This window comes from Arachis ipaensis, chromosome B7 (genome assembly GCF_059453495.1).
Source record: "Arachis ipaensis isolate K30076 ecotype BB chromosome B7, ASM5945349v1, whole genome shotgun sequence".
NCBI classification, from domain to species: Eukaryota; Viridiplantae; Streptophyta; class Magnoliopsida; order Fabales; family Fabaceae; genus Arachis; species Arachis ipaensis.
In genome coordinates this window covers 19020465-19039100 of record NC_142442.1, presented here as the reverse complement: position 1 = coordinate 19039100, position 18636 = coordinate 19020465, and the positions used below count along the sequence as shown (strand labels likewise).

The 18636-nt window shown below is 33.0% G+C and overlaps 2 protein-coding genes and 1 long non-coding RNA gene across 10 annotated transcripts; all 3 read left to right on the top strand.

Moving 5' to 3' along the window:
• Positions 1-1428: 1428 nt before the first annotated feature.
• LOC148550501 (uncharacterized) lies at positions 1429-4119 on the top strand. The gene is made up of 2 exons (XR_015892365.1): positions 1429-1877; positions 3426-4119. It is a non-coding gene; the product is annotated as an uncharacterized LOC148550501 (long non-coding RNA).
• Positions 4120-5109: 990 nt separating this feature from the next.
• Positions 5110-6334, top strand: LOC107608889 (deoxyuridine 5'-triphosphate nucleotidohydrolase). Its single transcript, XM_016310654.3, has 3 exons — positions 5110-5609; positions 5705-5796; positions 5889-6334. Exons 1-3 carry the CDS (start codon positions 5263-5265, stop codon positions 6131-6133), a joined length of 684 nt encoding a protein of 227 aa, XP_016166140.1. The 5' UTR covers positions 5110-5262; the 3' UTR covers positions 6134-6334.
• A 5662-nt stretch (positions 6335-11996) lies between these two features.
• On the top strand, positions 11997-17252 carry LOC107608890 (uncharacterized). 8 transcript variants are annotated; one of them, XM_016310659.3, is made up of 12 exons: positions 11997-12290; positions 12393-12426; positions 13098-13172; positions 13245-13280; positions 13493-13597; positions 13801-14018; positions 14840-14937; positions 15067-15154; positions 15946-16114; positions 16512-16604; positions 16697-16762; positions 16853-17252. In XM_016310659.3, the coding sequence occupies exons 8-12, from the start codon at positions 15078-15080 to the stop codon at positions 17036-17038; spliced, it is 591 nt and encodes a 196-aa protein (XP_016166145.1). In that variant the 5' UTR covers positions 11997-12290; positions 12393-12426; positions 13098-13172; positions 13245-13280; positions 13493-13597; positions 13801-14018; positions 14840-14937; positions 15067-15077; the 3' UTR covers positions 17039-17252. The 8 variants fall into 8 exon arrangements, with proteins under 8 accessions (XP_016166145.1, XP_016166147.1, XP_016166143.1 ...); XM_016310661.3 differs by having other exon boundaries at positions 15307-16114; XM_016310657.3 differs by adding an exon at positions 14531-14711 and having other exon boundaries at positions 14840-15154.
• Positions 17253-18636: the final 1384 nt, after the last annotated feature.

Below are 18636 nucleotides of genomic sequence, written 5' to 3'. Positions count from 1 at the left end.
GAATGTCAAGACCATTCACCCCATTAAGCAATCAATACACATTATAGAATGAATTTATCATTTGCATCATTAATTGTTAGCAAGTTAAAAATTGTCATGCATATCTAGAGGATAACGGTTGATATCTTGTTTTGTATTTTTTCTCCATATCATATATGTACAATTGAGCAAACCTGGACCTATCATTATTAGTAGGGATCAAACTTCTAGTTGAATGATAGTTTTGACCACTTATAAAGAAAGTTGGTGGAGTTGTTCCATTGTTTGTAAGGATATGTTTTCAGTGTTTTAAAAATCGAATCGAACCGACTGATCGACTCGGTTAACCAAAACTCGGTCCTTTAATTTGTCCGGTTGGCACAAAAAATCACTTGACAAAAATCGGTAAAAAACCAGTTGAACCGATAATAAACCGGTGAATTGATCGGTTTTTTAATGGATTTTTAGAATTTTAATTTAAAATAAAAAAAACCCTCAAGCGGTCAAGCACGAATATACCCGCTACCCCTTTTTCTTTCTCTTTCTCTCTCATAAAAGGAAGAACCCTAACATAAAAACTATGGTTTTGAAAATTGCACCGGACCGGTCAGTTGGACCGGTCCAACTGCAAATTGGCAACATTAACGATCCGGTCAGACATGTAAAATCATAGTTATAAAAATCGAACCGGACTAATTGGTTCGACCAAAAAATGGTAAACCGGACTTTAAGCCACTCAGCCATCTTGCTTTTTATTATCATATATGACAAAAACTAATTTTATAGTTAACATTCAATTTAATAATTTTATAGATATCTAATTTAATTTAATTTTTTATTCTCTTTTTTTTTGAATTAATTATATTTTAATTATGTACCATTATTAATATAAACATAAATCTTACGAAAAATTTATTAATCTGCTTGATCTATTTCAATGCTAGTATTGTGATTAAAGTTATCTGTTTTGACTTTTAATACTAGTGTTGAAATCTACTGATATTATAGTTAGATGATAGGCTTTGTGAATTAATTTGGTGGTGTACTAATATAATTGTTATTCTTATTGTATCAAGTTAAGATACTATTATAGTAATACTAAAAATTTTATGTTTATTTTTATATTAGTTATTTTTAGAATTTGAGACTTGATTCTTTATAAAATGTTAGTGAAAATATGTATTTCAAATTTTAATTTTAAGTTTTTTACTATTTTATATTTTTTATTTACGTGAGACCGGTTCTATCGATTCAACCAGTAATTTATCAGTTGAACTAATAAACTAGTAAATCAATAATTTGACCGGTTCGATCACCGATTCGATTCTGACAACTATGTGTAAAACCACGATCAAGAAACCGTTGAAGAACCTCTGAACCGGTCGGTCGGACCGAACCGGGACCCTCCCGGTTTACACAAAAAAAAAACTTTCTCCCTTTCTTTCTTCCTTTCAGAAAGAAATCACAGAAACGAAGCCAAAAAACCCTAGCACTGTAAGCCTACACCACCGCCGCAAGGAGTGGCATATTGCCGCCGTCCATTAAGTTCGCAGTCCGTCCATCTATTTAGCTTCCCTCGTGCCCAAGTCTTTAACCCCTGTTCGCTATCACCGATCGCAGCTGCTTCCTCGAGCTCGGTGTCCGTCGTTTTTGTCTGCTCAGCCGCGCTTCCGCCGCCGTTTGTTTGCCCTTCACGTTCGCCTCTTCGTTCAGACGTCATCTTCCTTCGCGTTCTTCGCCATTCACGTTCGCTCGGCGTTCACCGTATGCTTTCACTCGCCGTTCACCGTTCGGGTTCGCATTCGCGTTCGTCTGGAAGTCACGTTGCTCTGCTTCAAACTTTGCGACCAACCCGTGCACTCCACCTAGCCGTCGAACTGCTCTCTTTTGTCGCCGCCGTGAGTTCCCTAAACCCGCCACCAATACTCTGCTTCAAGCTCTGAAACTTCTGATTTCTATTACAATAAGTAACTATTTGATTTGGAAGTGGTTTGGATTTTTTTCATATATTATACAATTGTTATGTTCTCTTCTTTATAACATTGATATCAAGCTTTGAATTTTCTTATTTCGTTTTAATTTTGCCGCACTCAACATATTTGATGAAATGCTTTAACCATATTTCTGGTTGGTTTTTATAATTTCTAGCTTTTAGAAACTTAGTAAGTTGATTGCATGTGAAATTAAGAATAATTGGATCTTAGTAATTAGGAAGTTTTAGCTGCACAAATAGTATCTTTGTAGAAAACATATTAGCATGATGATTCCACTTGCATTAGTGTTCTTCTGGTAAATTTTAACTGTTATTGTGAACTTGTCAATTTGGTAATTGTTCTTGTGTTGTTGTTCTGTTGTTCTTCTGTTATCTTTAATTTTTTTTTTTTTTTGTGTTTGTTGTGATTTTCTGTTCTTGGTTTAAGTTGTGATTGAAGGTTCTTTGGTGTGGGTATTCTTCACTTTCCTGGAAGCTGAGCTTTTAATTCTTTGAGCATACACGTATCAAATTATTGCTTTCAGCAATGATGATTTTTAGATATATTTTTTGGTTGCTTTGTTTTAAATGTTCCTATTGGTGTTGTTGTGTTGTTGCTGTGATTTAAATGTTCTTTTGATTCTTTCTTTTTTTCTGAATGCCCAATCAGTGCTTGGTTGATTGGTTTTGCACACTGATTGTATTTAATGATAAATTTTAAATTGATAACTCTATTACTTACTATCTGTTTCAGTAGTTAAATTTTATTAAAGTTTCTTGAATTTGCACTGCCTATCTTACTGATTCACTATTCCTTCATTGCTATTTTTTTTGTTAATCATTGTGATGAGTTTTGTTAAAATTGGGTTGAAAATTGTTAATCTTTCTTCATTTTTCACTGTTCTAACTTCTGTTCTTATTAAAAAATTTGCAATTGGTGATTTTTTTTATTTATTATATGCTTCATGTTTTCATTGTTCTATTCTTATGAAGAAAAAATTTGCAATTAGTGATTGTATGATTCATGTTTTGATTGTTCTGTTATATTAAAAAAAATTCTGTTTTCATTGTTTTGTTCATTGTTTGGTTGCACTGTCCTTGCTCTCGATCTCCGCCGACTAGCTGCCCCTCCTCAGTGTTGCATTCTTTTTGTTTCAGGCTCTAATGTGTTTTTGTTTTAGGCTCTGGCGTGTGTTTGTTGTGCAACACTATCATTTTTTGTTTTACTTTTTGACTCAGCTACATTAAGACAATATTCTCTATCTCTAACTTGTGCATTATAATTCAATCCAACAATTTTTAATGGAAGTATAATTATGTTAATTGTCAACAAATTTGCAGCAAGTTTTTGCATATTTTGATGATTAATTATATTTAGTTGGTGATATTTTATGTAGGGTTTTAAATTTGAAAGATATTTTAGGATGTTTATTTATAGTTTATTTATTAATTTATTATGGAACAATTTTTCCAGTTGAACTGCGTTTAGACCAGTTGGACCAGTAAATCAGTGAACCAGTGACTAGAACGGTTTGATGACCGGTCCGGTTTTCATAACCTTGCTAAATACCCATCTCTCTGAGTTCCTGCGCCGCTAGCCCCGCCGCCTCCTCTTCAAGTGTCTCCTCGCGTCACCAGAAGGTCTGCTCGGAGCTGCTGTTGGCGTTGCCATCTCTGCCCTCATCGTCAAGCCCGCCTCTGTCCTCCTTGTCATCGGTCGCTTTGAACTCGTGTCTCTGTCAACGTGTCATCGCCGCCAGAAGTCGTCTCTACAGATCGGCCCTCTTCTCGCCATCCTAAAGGTCTCCTCGGAGCTCTTTTCCTCGCCATCCTGAAGGTCTCCTCGGAGCTCTTTTCCTTGCCGCCACGTCTCTCTCTTCAAGCTTTCCGTCTCTCTCCGACGGTTGTTCAGGTCCACTGCTCTTCGGACTTTAAAGTTAATTTTTCTGAAATAATTTTGTTGATTGTCGATGGTACTTTGTTAATTTTTTGTTGATTTATGTTTTTGTTGTCTAATTGTAATAGATTTTGACTTCTGAGTTTGTCTTCTAAACCTCTGAATGTAATTGTTGACTATGTTCTGATGTTTCATGTGTTATTGGTTTATTGATGTGATTAGAAATTGTATAAATCTTTGTTAATAATTCAAACTTAGTTGTTGACTGTAATTAATTTGTGCAAGTTTGTGTTTGTGATGGTTGCTAATTATAAATTTTTATTTTTGAAAATAAAATTTTTAATAATTTTATTTTATATTTAATTAAATCGGTTAAATTCTAGTTGAATTATTAAATCAGTCATCTTACCGGTTCATTGATTGGTTTGATTTTTGGAACCTTGATTTAGTTTATATTTTTTATTTTTATTTTTTCACTCTTTAGAATTTTGTCAAAAAATAAAATAATACTTTTGTTTTTAAGGTTTTTTTTATAAAAAACTTATAAAAACAAAAAACACAAACTAAACACTCCCTAAATTTTTTATACTTATTGTCTTTATAGATGAACAACTTAATTAGGAATGAATTTTTTCAATTTTTTGTTCTCAAGTGGTGTTGTTAAGTATCTATGAAGCACGGACACTTCGTTGAGTTGTCGTGATAATATTATTTATTAAAACAAAAAATATTTTAAATGTTTTTATAGAGTTAAAAGAAGACATAAAAAACAGTTAAAAAATTATTTTATATTTTACTACCAATAAAATATCAAAAATTCATTGTAATTTATCTAAAAAATACTTTATATTTTATATATATGTCGTGTCCGCGTGTCTTATAAGATTTGTCTTGTCCCGTATCAGTGTCCGTGTATTATTTTTCTGTATGTTTTTTTATTTTATTTAAAAAATATATAATAAAAAATTATGTGTAACAAGTAACAACACGGAAAAAATTTTTAAAAATTCTATTGACCAACCTAGTCAATTACGGAACTACCACCATCTTTAGAAGTTAGAATATAGACTTTTTTGGTATTTTTTTTTTTTTTTTTTCGGTGAATGACTTTTTTGGTATTTTAGAAGTTAGAAGATTTGCCGGTCCTAGTTTAAAAAAAAAAAAAAAGAGGAGTAAGAAGGCTATAGCGAGCATTTGAAGTTTGAACCCAAGCCCATTTCAATGTTGGTTGTCTAGTTCAGGTGCGGAAGAGTACTATAATGGATTAATGGTTGCAGTTTGAAGTTTGAACACTCAATCTCTACTTACCATATACTGCCCACTGTGGCAGTGTCCCCTGTCTTCTGTGAGTTCTGTCTATCCGCTTTCATCAAAACAAAGATGACACACAACCACACCCCCACACCCAATAAAAATGGCGGGAAAATTTGGCGCCACTATTCCACTCTCCATTCTTCCTCTATATAAACCCTTTGCTTCCACTTCTTATTCCCTGTCCTTTCAATCCTTCTCTCTTCTTAACCAACGCTATCCTCATTTCTGCAACAGCCTTGTTCTCACCATGGCCCAACCAGACTCCCACGCCACCAACGGCTCCACCGTCGCCGAGATCCAAGAGCCCTCCCCCAAGATCCTCAAGGTCCACCAAGACGCTGACATTTCCACCAACCTTGCTTCTCTCCTCCGTGTAAAGAAGCTCTCCGACAACGCCGTTCTTCCCTCTAGGGCTTCTTCTCTCTCCGCTGGTTACGATCTCTCCAGGTACCTCTCCCTCTCAAGTTAAACTGAAACAGGTACTCTGTTAGAGAAGCCGAAACCGAAACTGAAATTCTGTTTTATTTTGTTTTTTCTGTTAGTGCTGTGGAGACGAAGATTCCGGCGAGAGGCAAAGCTCTGGTGGCTACTGATCTCAGCATTTCGATTCCAGAAGGCACCTATGCCCGAATTGGTGATTAAATTACCGATATCTTTGTTTTTGTTCGGGTTACGGTTTCATAATTTTTTGGGTGCTGATTTTGGGGGGTTTTTGTTTCTCTGCAGCTCCGCGATCGGGTCTTGCATTGAAGCATTCTATTGACGTTGGTGCGGGGGTGATTGACGCTGATTACAGAGGACCGGTTGGGGTGATACTGTTCAACCATTCGGATGTTGATTTTGAGGTGAAGGTTGGTGACAGAGTTGCACAGCTGATTTTGGAGAAGATTGTGACTCCTGATGTTGTTGAGGTTGAGGATTTGGATTCAACTGTTAGGGGTGAAGGTGGGTTTGGATCAACCGGTGTTTGAATTTAGGGATTAGGGCTTGGTCTTCTAAGTTGAGATTTTAGGGTTAGTGGTTAATGTAGATGGAGAAAGCTCTTTTGGTAATTTTGTGGAGCAGTTGGTGGGCGTTGTAGTGCTTTTCTCCCAGTAACTACGATTATTAGGGATGTCAACAAATTATCTTTGGTTTTTATAAATGAAACTACTAGTTATATATTTTGTTCATGACTGTTCTAACTCTAATCTCTGGTTTTATTAATTCAAAGATTCAAGTATCTAATATCTGGACAAACTACTTAACACTTAATGAACATTACTGTTTCATGCATTTTTGAAAATGTATCCTGTTATGTTGGAGGTTTGAACTATGAGGATAGTGCTACTGGAGATATTGTTTTGTGTTCTCTGTCTTCCTGGGCTTATTTTATTTTTCGAACGTGATTTAATTGATATTCATCTGAAATATTTCTTGCAGGGGTTTTACCAATCAAGTTATTAGGTTATTGGAACTTTGAATATTCTAATCAATTCAAAACTTTGGTACAACTAGGCCTTTAGAACTAATTATATTATATAATTCATATATATAAATGTTAAATATTGCCTAATGTAAGAGAATATCATAGACAACAATGATCTAATTTAAGAGGAACTGGTTTGTGGATCGTCCTTTACAACTATGTCAAATGTATTAGACTATTAGCTCTTTTAAAGAGTCTGCAAAAGTTGGGTTATGTGAAATGTAGAAAAAAGTAAAAAACCAACTTTGAGGTGTTTGGAAATGTCATTATCTCAACTGGTATACATCAAGACAAAATTTACGTGGGACTATCCACATTCTTGGAATGCATCTTGGTTGATTCCAAATAATGAAAGGATACGCTAATGTTTGACAATGAAGATTAACGATGTGAATGAAAAAATGGAAGGTAACCCATTCTTATTGGTGTTATATGGACTATTTGGAGAGGAAGTTGGTGCCTGTTACAATACTTCCTTATTGTTAGAAAGAAAAGTTTAACCGTGCATGTATATTGAGAACATCATCAAGTAATTAATGCATCTGTATTTTTGAAAATTACAAACACATTAATTATAATCTTTAAAATATATTTTCAATAAATCGCAATTATGATTACTATTGGGAATTTAACATTCTCTTTTAGTATATAAGTCATTATCCCGTACACACAAATTATGTTCTCGTATATATAATTTTTTAGTTGTTTTAATTAATTTGGTTTGGTTGAGTGATTATTTTACTTGTCTTAATAAATAGAATTTCAATTTGTGATATATTAGTCCTCGACTTGATTGGGTTTGAAATTACAGTGAAAAAAAAAAGTATTTGCTTTTAAAATAGAATAATTTCTCATTGATAGCAATATTTATAAATATTTGTTTTTGTTGAAATTTATCCGTCACAGTTTTATTTGTTAGTATTATATTCATTCTTGAAGTCAAAACAATATGGTCAACATTGTTACCACCAGTTAAAATTTCATATTTTATGATATGATTTTCAAGTTTTCAAATTTTCAAACTTATAGACCTATGGCATTACAAAAACTATTAAATTGATTAATATTATTTAGTAATATTACCAAAATACCATCGTTGAGTATTAGTTTGTACGAGGAGAAATTATAATAACTTTTATTATTCAATATGTAATTTATTTTATTGAAAAAATGAATTATTATTCCCTAGATTGGTAAATACATTTTTCTCTAATTTCTTACACTATATTATTTGATAATAATTATCCTAAAAAATAAATAAATAACTACATTATCCTATAATATAATATGCAATATAATTTTATTTTAAAATTAATTCTGGTTAGTGAGATAAAATTTAAAATAATTTTTTTATTTTCTTACACATTTAAATTTAAATTCAGAATTGATTAATAATTCACTCGTTTTCAATGTCAATAACAAAAAAAAAATAGTTATGTATAAAATATATATTCGGTCTTTAATAATTTTAATCATTTAAATTTTAATTATCCCAAATTAGGTTAAAAATTAATTATAACTTAATAATTGATAATATATATATATATATATATATATATATATATAATAATAATATGTAATGTATAATTTATTTTTTTTACAACACTAATATATAATTTATTGAGGGTTGATTTATTATTCAAATTTTTTTTATAAATTTTATAGTATGTAAAAATAATGATCTTATTTTTATCATTATTTAAGAAATTATTCATAATAATTTTATTATGTAATTAACTTAATTAATAACATTTATTATTTATTTTTTACCAAAAAAAATCAGTTTATACTATTTATATATTTTTTAATATTAATAAGTAAGTAGGTATTTGAACTATTATACTTATTATCCTAGATGATGGCTTAAATTACTTATTTCGTATGTTAAATAATGTAAATTATATTGTGTATATTAAATTCATTAAATTATCTATATTGAGAGGAGAAAATTATGCAATAAATTATACATTATAAAGATTAGTTGATTTACATATAAATTATTTTTACAAAAAATAAAAAAATTATTTATCATATATAAAAATTCTTGATATATATAATGTCATATATATTAAGATAATATATTTTAATTATGTGAATTATTATTGTTATTCATTTTTTATTGCATTAATAAATAATATTTAAAACTAAAAGAGAAAAGAAAAATGTTTTTTTTTTTAATTTGAATCGAAAAATATCTTGCACGTATATTCAACTTTTATATATACTAAATGCAATAAAATTTAATAGTATATATCTATTTGTTACAACAATGACTCAAAATATTAATCAAATATATATTTGTTCCCAATAAGACCCTCAAGCGAGCAAGATCAACCTAGACCTATTGTTAGGGTCCTAAATACGATTTAGGTTCATTATCTTAAGGCCCGATACAGATAAATTCTGTAAACCCCGCTAAATTAGCACATAATTAGTCAATAAATTAAATTTTAATAAGAAAAATTAGAAATGAAAATCTTATATTAAAATAGGATAGAGCTCTTTAAAATGAGAAATTTGACACTAATTTCGAAAAATTTGGCCTAAGATTGGATCGAACGGACCGAACCGGTTGAATTGGGCCCGTAGACCCAACTGAACCCATCAAATAAATGAGCCCAGGGCTCATCTTCTTCCCCATTTCAGCAGAAACCAACGCTGAATAGCCAAGGGGAGAAGAGAGCTTCCAAACCCTCGCCACAACCTTAATCCACCATAACTTCTTCATCCGATTTCCGATCGCCGCACCGTTTGCGGTCACGCGTCCACCACATCGAGCTTTACGATTCTATCGAATCAATTTCATAGGTAAGCTTCAATCTCACCCCAGCCTCTCTATCCCTCAATTTTCGAAATTAAAGGGAACCCATGTTGAGATTTTGTTTAATTTAGTACTCTAGGTTCAATTTAACTTGTGGAGCTTGACGGATTTAGTTCGTTTAGTCCGTAGACACGGTGAGAGTCCTAAACCCTAGTTTTTCTTGTTTGGATTATATTGGATATTGAATTGTTGGATATATGTATGTATGTATATATATGTGTTAGGTGTATGAATGCATGATATGGAGATTCTTGGAATCATTGGAAGCTTGATTTGAGAGCTTAGTGGAGTTAGTGTTAAATCTTGGTGATTGAAGCATTGCCCTTTTGTCTTGTGGTTTGTCTTCGTTAATACGTTGAAATCGGCCAAGGTATGGTTTAGGTTTCGCGTGTATAATATATAATGTCGTGTGAAAACTTAGGCTAGAGAACCTTAGGATAAGCTGAACTGATTATATGTATTATTGGATGTTTAGTAATAATGATATGGTTTGAGTATGTGTGGTATTCACTTGGTTTTATTGGTATTGGAATGATGAATGATGAGGTGATGATGTTTGAAGAACTTGTGATTTTGGCATTATGTAAATATAGGTTGGTTTGTTGATGTTTGATGATAAACTTGTGAAGTTTAGGTTGAAGTGAGATGGTATTGAATTGAGAAATGGTAAGATTGAAAAGATTATTGTGATATTGTCAAAAGTATGTGATATTGATGATTATAGGTATGATGAATTGGGCTGGAATGAGCTTTAAAAAGAAAATGAGGTTTTGGAGCTTCTTGTAAAATTTAGTTTTTGGTCAAATTTCGGCGAGTCATAACTTGGCTTCTGGATCCCCAAATTATTTCAAACTTATTTTGTATAAAAATTGGGTCCGTGAAGTTTACGCCGTTCGAAGAACGGAGGAAAAATGATTTAAAACAAAAAAATTTATGTGCGTCGGAAGTTTAAGGTGAAAAATGGAAATTCTACAGCTTTTAAAACTTAGTGAAATTTTTGGAAAAACGCATGTCCACGCGTACGCGTGGCCCACGCATATGCGTGACATGGAACTTTTGCGTATGCATATACCCCCTTCGTGGACAAACGCTACTGCCTGGTTTGCATGCGTACGCGTGACTCCCCTATTTTCAGCAAAGGTATTATGTGTTTTAAAGCTCAATTTTGAACCTCCAAACCTCTGTTTTTACCCTTTTAGCACTAGAACATAATGATAAGCATAGTTATAAGTTGGAGTTAGGAAATAGAGATAACTTGGGAATGAATTAAATGTTAAAAATGATGAATTGTATAAGAAGGAGGTGCATGTATGAATGAGTTCTGATGCTAAGGCTTGAATGATTGATTTTCTACAAGTATTATGAAATGTATGAGGCAAGTAAGAGAATAATGTAAGAAATTGAGAATTGATGATATTAATTAATCAAGGATAATAAAATGTATGATCAATGAGTTAAGTGAAATTGAGAATGATGAGATGAGACATGAATTAGTATCGAGAATGAAAATGATAATTATGAGAAATGATTGAATATTTTGAGCTTGGGGTATTATTTTCTCCATGTCAGCTTGGGATGTCATCTCTTCTCTCCATGTCAACTTGGTTCTCCACCCATGGATATTATTGAGCTTGGGGTGTTTTCTCTTCCCCATGTTAGCTTAGGGATCCTCCCCATGATGTATTTTTTTAGCTTGAGGACATGTCGGGATGGCTACATAACCGACAGTTGATATCAATAGCCATAGGACAGGCATGCATCATGTGCATATTGTTTGGATTGCTTGCTTGTGAATTGTTTGGGATTGCCTTCGTGATTATAATCTGCTACTTATTATAATTGTTATCTGCATTACCTGTAAATTACCTGTGTTTGCTTATCTGTCTGTGCATATTCACCGGAGATGGAGGAATGGAGGAAGGATAGAAGGGTCTAGTGTTTAGGTCGAGTTTTAGTTAAGTTTCGGAACCCTTAGAAGGCCACCCTTATGGTTTCTGTTTAATATATCTTAAACTTTATAATCTGAGTGTGGCGTTCTAGGATTGCCTCTGGCATTCCCAGGACCTTATATCTTATATGCATGGCACCTTTACCATGCTAAGAACCTCCAGTTCTCACCCCATACTATGTTGTATTTTTCAAATGCAGGTCGAGAGGCTCCTCGTTAGGCGTTTTGAGGCGGAGTAGTTCCTGGGTTTATTTTGATATATAGCTTATGTACTACTAGAAAACTAGTTATTACAGATGGATATTTCCGACGGATTTTATCCCACTGAAATACAGAGGGAATTTCAGAGGAATTTTTTGTCGGAAAACAAAAAAAAATGAATTAGCATAAATTACAGACGGAAAAAAAAATCCGTCGATAATTCTGTCAGAAAAATTAATTTTTTTCCGTGAAAAATGGTTACAGATGGAAAATCCGTCTGTAACTAAATAAAAAAATATAGCATTTTATTAAATTATTACAGACGGATTTTTCCGTCTGTAATTTAAAATTTTCCGTCGAAAAATATTAAAATAAGGGTTGTTACCAAAAAGCTCTGCATTTCAATCACGATTACAAATCTCTACGCTCATCCCTTCCATATCCTCCATTAGCGGCGCATCTCAGCTTTGGTTCAGTCACACTGAAGCTCCGTCACACCCCTTCCAATGGATCTTCTCCGTCACGCTCTCTTCCGTTCCTCCTCCTCCTCCGCCGCCGCCTCTATTGCCATTGTTTGATCGTTCCTCTGAGTTTTCGTCTTCTTCTGTCGCTGCCGCCACCGCTTGCGTTGCACGATCTCTCTCTATCATCCCTTGCGTCGCACGAGCCCCCTCCTTGCTGTTGCTTAGGGTTCAATTTTTCTGTACCAATTTTAGGTTTATCAATTTTTCCTCGCAGATTCTATCTTCTTGTTGTTATTGATGCTGATTGAGCTTCTTGTTCCTGTTTCAGTTTTCTATCACATGCTGGTATCTCGAAACAGATGGTAATTTTGCCCTTTCCATTCTCTTTCTTCTGTTTAAATTTTTCTAATTTCCAGCTTAGGGATTTGATGACCTGTTCTGAGCTTGTTCCATGATTCTACTCTATTTGTGATTTTTTTTTGTGTAGATAAATGCATTGCTTTCAATCATTCATCTTAGTATTTTTCGTTCTTATACAATGTGTGAAACACTTGGATTTCAATTTTATATATATAGCTTGAAGAGGCTTTCTGAAACTTTTTCAGTTTCACCATTGTAACGCTGGTTTAATCTATTTCCTCTCATATTGTATGCATGTTTGTTTATTCTGTTTGGTTAATTGTTTTTGAAACCCTAGAATTGCACATTCTTCATTAATCAATGTTCTAGCAATACAGTGAAATTCGTTGAACTCTTATAAATATAGAATTGAATTGAACTTCTAGATTATGGCTTCTCTTAATCACTTATTGCACCAGATAGATATATCTATGCAGAAATTGTATTATTAGGATTATTTATTGCAGTATTATTCTCTCTTCTGTGATTTGGAAGTTGTAGAAGTAGTTAGGTGATATGTTAAGATAGAATATTGGAAGGTTCCTTTTTTTTCCTTCTGTTTTATGACCTTCTTTTCAGCTTAAATATTAATGGAAAATAAAATTAACTTTGTCTATGATCTACTTGGCTGAAGAGTGAGGAGCAGATACTCCGGGATGATATCAAGTTTGGTGGAAAAGCCCAAACAGCTTTTCATGAAAGATATCAGGTTAGTGCACTGATTGATTCTATGGATTTGTCAAATAGAAATTTGTTACTGACATGGTTATTTTGGTGGCAGGATGCTGTCCAAGTATAATGTCACTACCACGTTAAGGTTGGTTTCAAATTAAGAAGGAACATGATTTATTTCCTTTTTTCTTTTCGAAGGTGTTTTTGTTTTTGGTATATATACTGCAAATGAATTTGATTTTCACTTTTTGGATCTGTTTGGTTTATGCTTTTATTTTCTGTTTGGTACAAGAGGTATGCATTTCATGCAAAGATTGCAAATGCTGATTAGTTTTGTTGGCTTATATGATTTGGCAGGTCTCAGGACAAACCTCTGGCTGCATGGTTATTTACACAGGTTGTAGAGGTAGTGCAAGCTGTAAGATGACCAATGCTAGGGGGGAAGTTAAATACCCAATCAAGGTTGGTTTTTCGAATTCCTTTTCATCTTATTATTTATATGGCTTGCTCCTAGGTGAAACTAAAACATTCTATTTTCAGCATGAGTTGAGAATTTGTGATGTGTACTTCAATTAGTTAAATCTTGCCTTTACGTGCTTTAATTATCACGGTCATTCTCTGGATTTTATCCTCTGTCCTTTTTTTTTGGTTCACCATTATTATAGGGAATCAATATATTGAAGGCTCATGGAAAAAGTGCTAGAGACGGCTTTCTGATGAATGGTTTTCCTCTAAATACTGGCCGTGCAGCTCAAGGAATGCCTCTTAAGGTTGCCCCTGCAAAAATTGCATGTCTTGATTTTAATCTTCAAAAGACTAAAATGCAATTGGGTGTTCAAGTATTAGTTACTGATCCCAGAGAGCTTGAGAAAATTTGTCAAAGGTAATATTAGTACAATTTATGCTTAAATCTTCTATCAGTGACATATGATCATGCTTTCTCAAGCTTAGTTAACTTGGAGAAATTGGACTTAGAGAGGTGTTCAGAGATTCATAGTGAATTTGTTCATCTTAAAGATTTTTTCCTAATATTCTGCTCTATCTTTTAGATCCTGAACTTAGCTTGTTATTATTGTAAATTTGTAATGATGATAACCTCTTGTTTAAGGTCAGTTCTACATACAAATTTAAGTATGAGACAGTAATGATTGGTGGCTTGGCATGAACTTTATCACGTGGGAAGATCCATATGATAATTATCTTGAATTATCTAGTCTCGTTGTATTCTTTGAATACATAGCTTTAGTCGAGGCATTTATTTTATTATTGGTTATGTTGTTCGAAGACTTCTGGTTAGTTTTCTAGCCTACAGTTAATGGCTAGGATAGGTGCTACTCTCCTATCAGGAGCCCCTTTTTCGGTACAAAAAAGATTAGTGGTTTGGCTGTATGGCAGGCTGGCAGGCTACTAAGTCATGGCAATGGTATCACCATGCCCCAAGGAGTAGCAATGGCTTACAGATTAACTGCCAACCTACAAGAAATCAAGATCAATGAGGGAATGCTATGCGATCATAGCTGTTGAGCCAATCAAGATCAAGATTCATTTGAATTTGAGATTGCTATGTTGTGTGCTGGTGCGGTTGCTTATTCGTAATTCTTATCTGATGTTTAATCTGTTTTGAGGGAGGGGTAGCTTTATGTGTCATTTTTTATTAGTTGTGTTCTTATTTTGGGGATTTTTTGGATGGTGTTGTTTTTGTAGGGATCTCCTGGAATTGAAGATAGCGACAAGTCTGAGGCGCATTTGACTTCAGCTGCTGCTTCTGTGGAGGGTTAAATTCAGGCGCATTTAGCTGTCTAGTATGAATATAAGATTTGTGTTTATTTTTTATAAGTTAATGTGCTACTGGTTCTAATATGAATATAAGATTTGTGTTTATTTTGAGTTACATGACTTGGTTGCAATACCGGATTTGGTAAACAAAGCAGATGTGGAAAGTATGGAAAGAAATGGTTATGAAAACCCTTCACTTCCTACTGTACCAGAGACACATTATGTTGAGACAGCTAGTCATAGGTATGTAAACTATATTCTTCCTTCAGTTTTGTAAATTAATGAAACACAACGATTGTGAATGCTCGACATCTTATCTGAAAGTAGAAACCAGTATAGATGTGATTTTTTCTAGGTTTCATCATCATTTGTTTTGGATACTTGCATGTGAACAGGAGAAAAAGTTCCACAGTAGAGTTTTGCATATGACCCTGGTCACCTATTAATAAGATAAGTTAACCATATGCATATCATACATGAGATTTAACTTTTTGTGAAACTTGAATCCTAAATGATGGATGGTAAATATGCCAACTAGTAATGCTGGACATTAAATCAAGGAACTCATGGAAAAGTGCATAATTTTTAACTTTTTGTGAAACTTGAATCCTAAATGATGGACGGTAAATAAGCCAACTAGTAATGTTGGACATTAAATCAGGGAACTCATGGAAAAGTGCATAATTTTTTTGTTGTCTTAATTATTAGAGTTTCTTTTGGATACTCCTTGAAAATCATTCAATTGTTCACAATTTTTCCCTCTTTATACTAATACTTGCCACATAACTATAGATTGTGAGTTAATTTAGAATATGAAATGGGTTTATTCGTCATTAACAAAATTTAATCCTGAGATATATTATTTAATTTATTAAATATTGTTAGGCTTATCTATGATTAAAATATTTAGTTACTCGAAAAATGCTGAAATGGGAAATTTGTTGCAATTCACTCTTCACCAATTTTTCTTATGCATATAAATGTTAACCAATGATTATCTCTTATAATTCCCTCTGCTTTGTTGGAGGGAACAGCATTGGTAGTCCTCGTCGAACTTTGTCATTGGTTGCCACCACTAGTTCCTCAAAGCTTGGAAGAGAGAGTTTCATAGATCTTAATCTCCCTGCCCCAGCCGAACAAGATGATGCGAACCAATTCGAGAATTCCGCGATTTCTGATGCAGAGTTTGTGAATTCGGCGAAGGTTTTTCCTAGATGAAAGTTTTTTTTTTTTTCACGATGATTATAATGATTATCTTGGTTGTTATTGATCCAAAAAGGTACTAAAAGTTTTGGTTCAGTATTTTTCTCTTTTTTCTATGTTCTCTTCTCAAGAACAATTTTTAGATTTGTTCAGTTACAGCTAATTGGAGTAATATGGTTTACTCTATAGTTGTTATTTACTTAATAATTTCAATATCAATTATCATTATTTACATCGATGTTTGTATTCATATATCTTGTTGAAAATGTTGTCTCAATTTTATTTAGTGGAACATGAATAATTGCCATACTTCATATTTGTTTTATGAATTACACACAATTTTCGCAATTTGAAATCAACTATACTTAACTAATGTAATGTAATTGTAATATTTCAGGCTCTTGACACCTTCAACACTGCAGTAGTTTCTCCTATATACTGTGTCATGTTCACAACACTTACCATCCTAGCTAGTGTGATAATGTTCAAGGTATCATCAACTAATTTTAGCATTTAAGTTTTAGTCTCTGTGTATTTCAGTTGCATTATAATTACAAAACATATTCTTTTGGAGTCTGCCAGTTGAGAAATGAAGTTAATAAACTGGAGGAGAGGCTTGGAGTTACTGATGATCATCTCAAACAAAAGGTGCTCTATAGTCTGGTCCTGTTATTTCATGGAATTTGAAATCATGTTTAGTATATCTAAATGCATGTTTTTAAATCTACTGCCATGCAGAATATGAAAATCAAGAAACTGGCAAATGAAAAGAAATGTGCATTGGCTACACAATATGCGGCAGAAGCAACTCTTAGAAGGGTACATGCAAATCAAAAGGATGATGATATTCTCCCAATTGACAGCATCATTACTCCATTTGAAGCTGAGATTAAAATATACAAGAATGAGTTACAAATAATGTAACTCCCAGCAAGGATGCATTTGTCAAATAATTAATTAATTTAATGTAACTTCTTCTTCCTCTTTATATGATGCTATAAGAACAATACACTGAGTATATATTTTGAATTATAGTTGATGTATCAACACATTTTGTTGATGTATAGTTATTTATTATTATAGTTGATGTATCAATACACTTTGTTTATTTTTTGAATTATATTGGCTTCCTTGATTATAGTATTTTTCTTTTAGTTCGATAATATAATAAATTTGTTTATTTTTTGAAATATTATAAATATTCGAATACAAATTAGATAAAAAATTTATTTATTAAATTTATATTTATTTTGTATGAAAAAATGTGTATTTTGTAAAGAAAAAATCTAAAAAAAAAATTTACCTTACTGATGGATTTACAGACGGAAAATTCGTCTGTAATTACAGACGAAAAATTCGTCTGAAAATTTTTCTGTAATTACAGACAGAAAATTCGTCTGAAAATCTGTCTGTAATTACAGACAGAAAATCCGTCTGAAAGTGCGTCGCCATTGGGAAATGGGTAGAAAATTTAGAGAGGGAAAATCCGTCGGTAACTGGTAAAAATCCGTCTATAATTTTTTGACGAAAAAAATTCGTCGGTAAATAATTTTCGACGGGGCTTTTACAGAGGGACAAAATCCGTCGGTAATTTCGTCGGTAACCAAAAATCCGTCTGTAATAAAGACTAAATCCGTTTGTAAATCTGTCTGTATTAATCCATTTTCTAGTTGTGTGTATATACATATACTTAACTCTCTCCGATTGACTTGTTATTTTGTTCCTCTTAGAGGCTAATGGAGAGCTAGGGTTTTATTTATGTATTTTGGGCTTTGGGATATGCATATATGTATGTAAATATTCTCCGGCCAGCCTTGACTTTGCAGGCTGAGTTAGGAACTTGTTATTATGTATCTTTTTGGCTCTTTACTCTTAGTTTCTGTTTATATTATGTTCGCTGACTTTCGGTTTCTTCACACGCAAGTTATCTCGTTTTCTAAGCGTTGCGCTTTTACTTTGCGTTTTAGTTTTACCCGTTTTTCAAGGCTCCTAGTTAAATATCTCTTTTACTATATATACTTTTAGAGGTCGTAATACCTTGCTATCTCAATCTTATGACTTAAGCATAAGATTAAGTGTGGTAGGGTGTTACAAATTTCACATGTCCCATCTCAAATCAGCCCATATTAAATATTCGTTGCTAGTTAGAGATGATAATGAATACTTGTGGGGGCGCGACGGGTCTCCTTTCCCGTCCCTCACTCTCGTTTTAAAAAAAGGAAAAACAACCATTTGTACCCATGAACTTTACGAATGCTGACAAAAGTACCCATTAAAGAAGGAAGCTAACGCTGGATCCATCAAAGATAGATTCCGTACGACAAAAGTAGCCAAATCCTAAAATGTTGACTTTTTAATAAAATTCCAGAATTACCCCCACCATTATCTTCAACCCCTCCTCTCTTCTTTCCCAAATCTCAAACACCTCCATTACGTAAAAATCCTAATCTCAATACCTAAAAACCCCAAATTATCATTTTCCTAACCCTAATCTCAATACCCCTTTTAACAAATTTCAACCC

Excerpts from the sequence above, each read along its gene's own strand:
- LOC107608889 (XM_016310654.3), top strand. The coding sequence starts at position 5,263 with ATGGCGGGAAAATTTGGCGCCACTATTCCACTCTCCATTCTTCCTCTA. Across the intron at positions 5,610-5,704 it reads GCTGGTTACGATCTCTCCAG|TGCTGTGGAGACGAAGATTC; the intron begins GTACCTCTCCCT and ends TTTTTCTGTTAG. Across the intron at positions 5,797-5,888 it reads AGGCACCTATGCCCGAATTG|CTCCGCGATCGGGTCTTGCA; the intron begins GTGATTAAATTA and ends GTTTCTCTGCAG.
- LOC107608890 (XM_016310659.3), top strand. The coding sequence starts at position 15,078 with ATGGAAAGAAATGGTTATGAAAACCCTTCACTTCCTACTGTACCAGAG. Across the intron at positions 16,605-16,696 it reads CTAGTGTGATAATGTTCAAG|TTGAGAAATGAAGTTAATAA; the intron begins GTATCATCAACT and ends GGAGTCTGCCAG. Across the intron at positions 16,763-16,852 it reads ATGATCATCTCAAACAAAAG|AATATGAAAATCAAGAAACT; the intron begins GTGCTCTATAGT and ends ACTGCCATGCAG.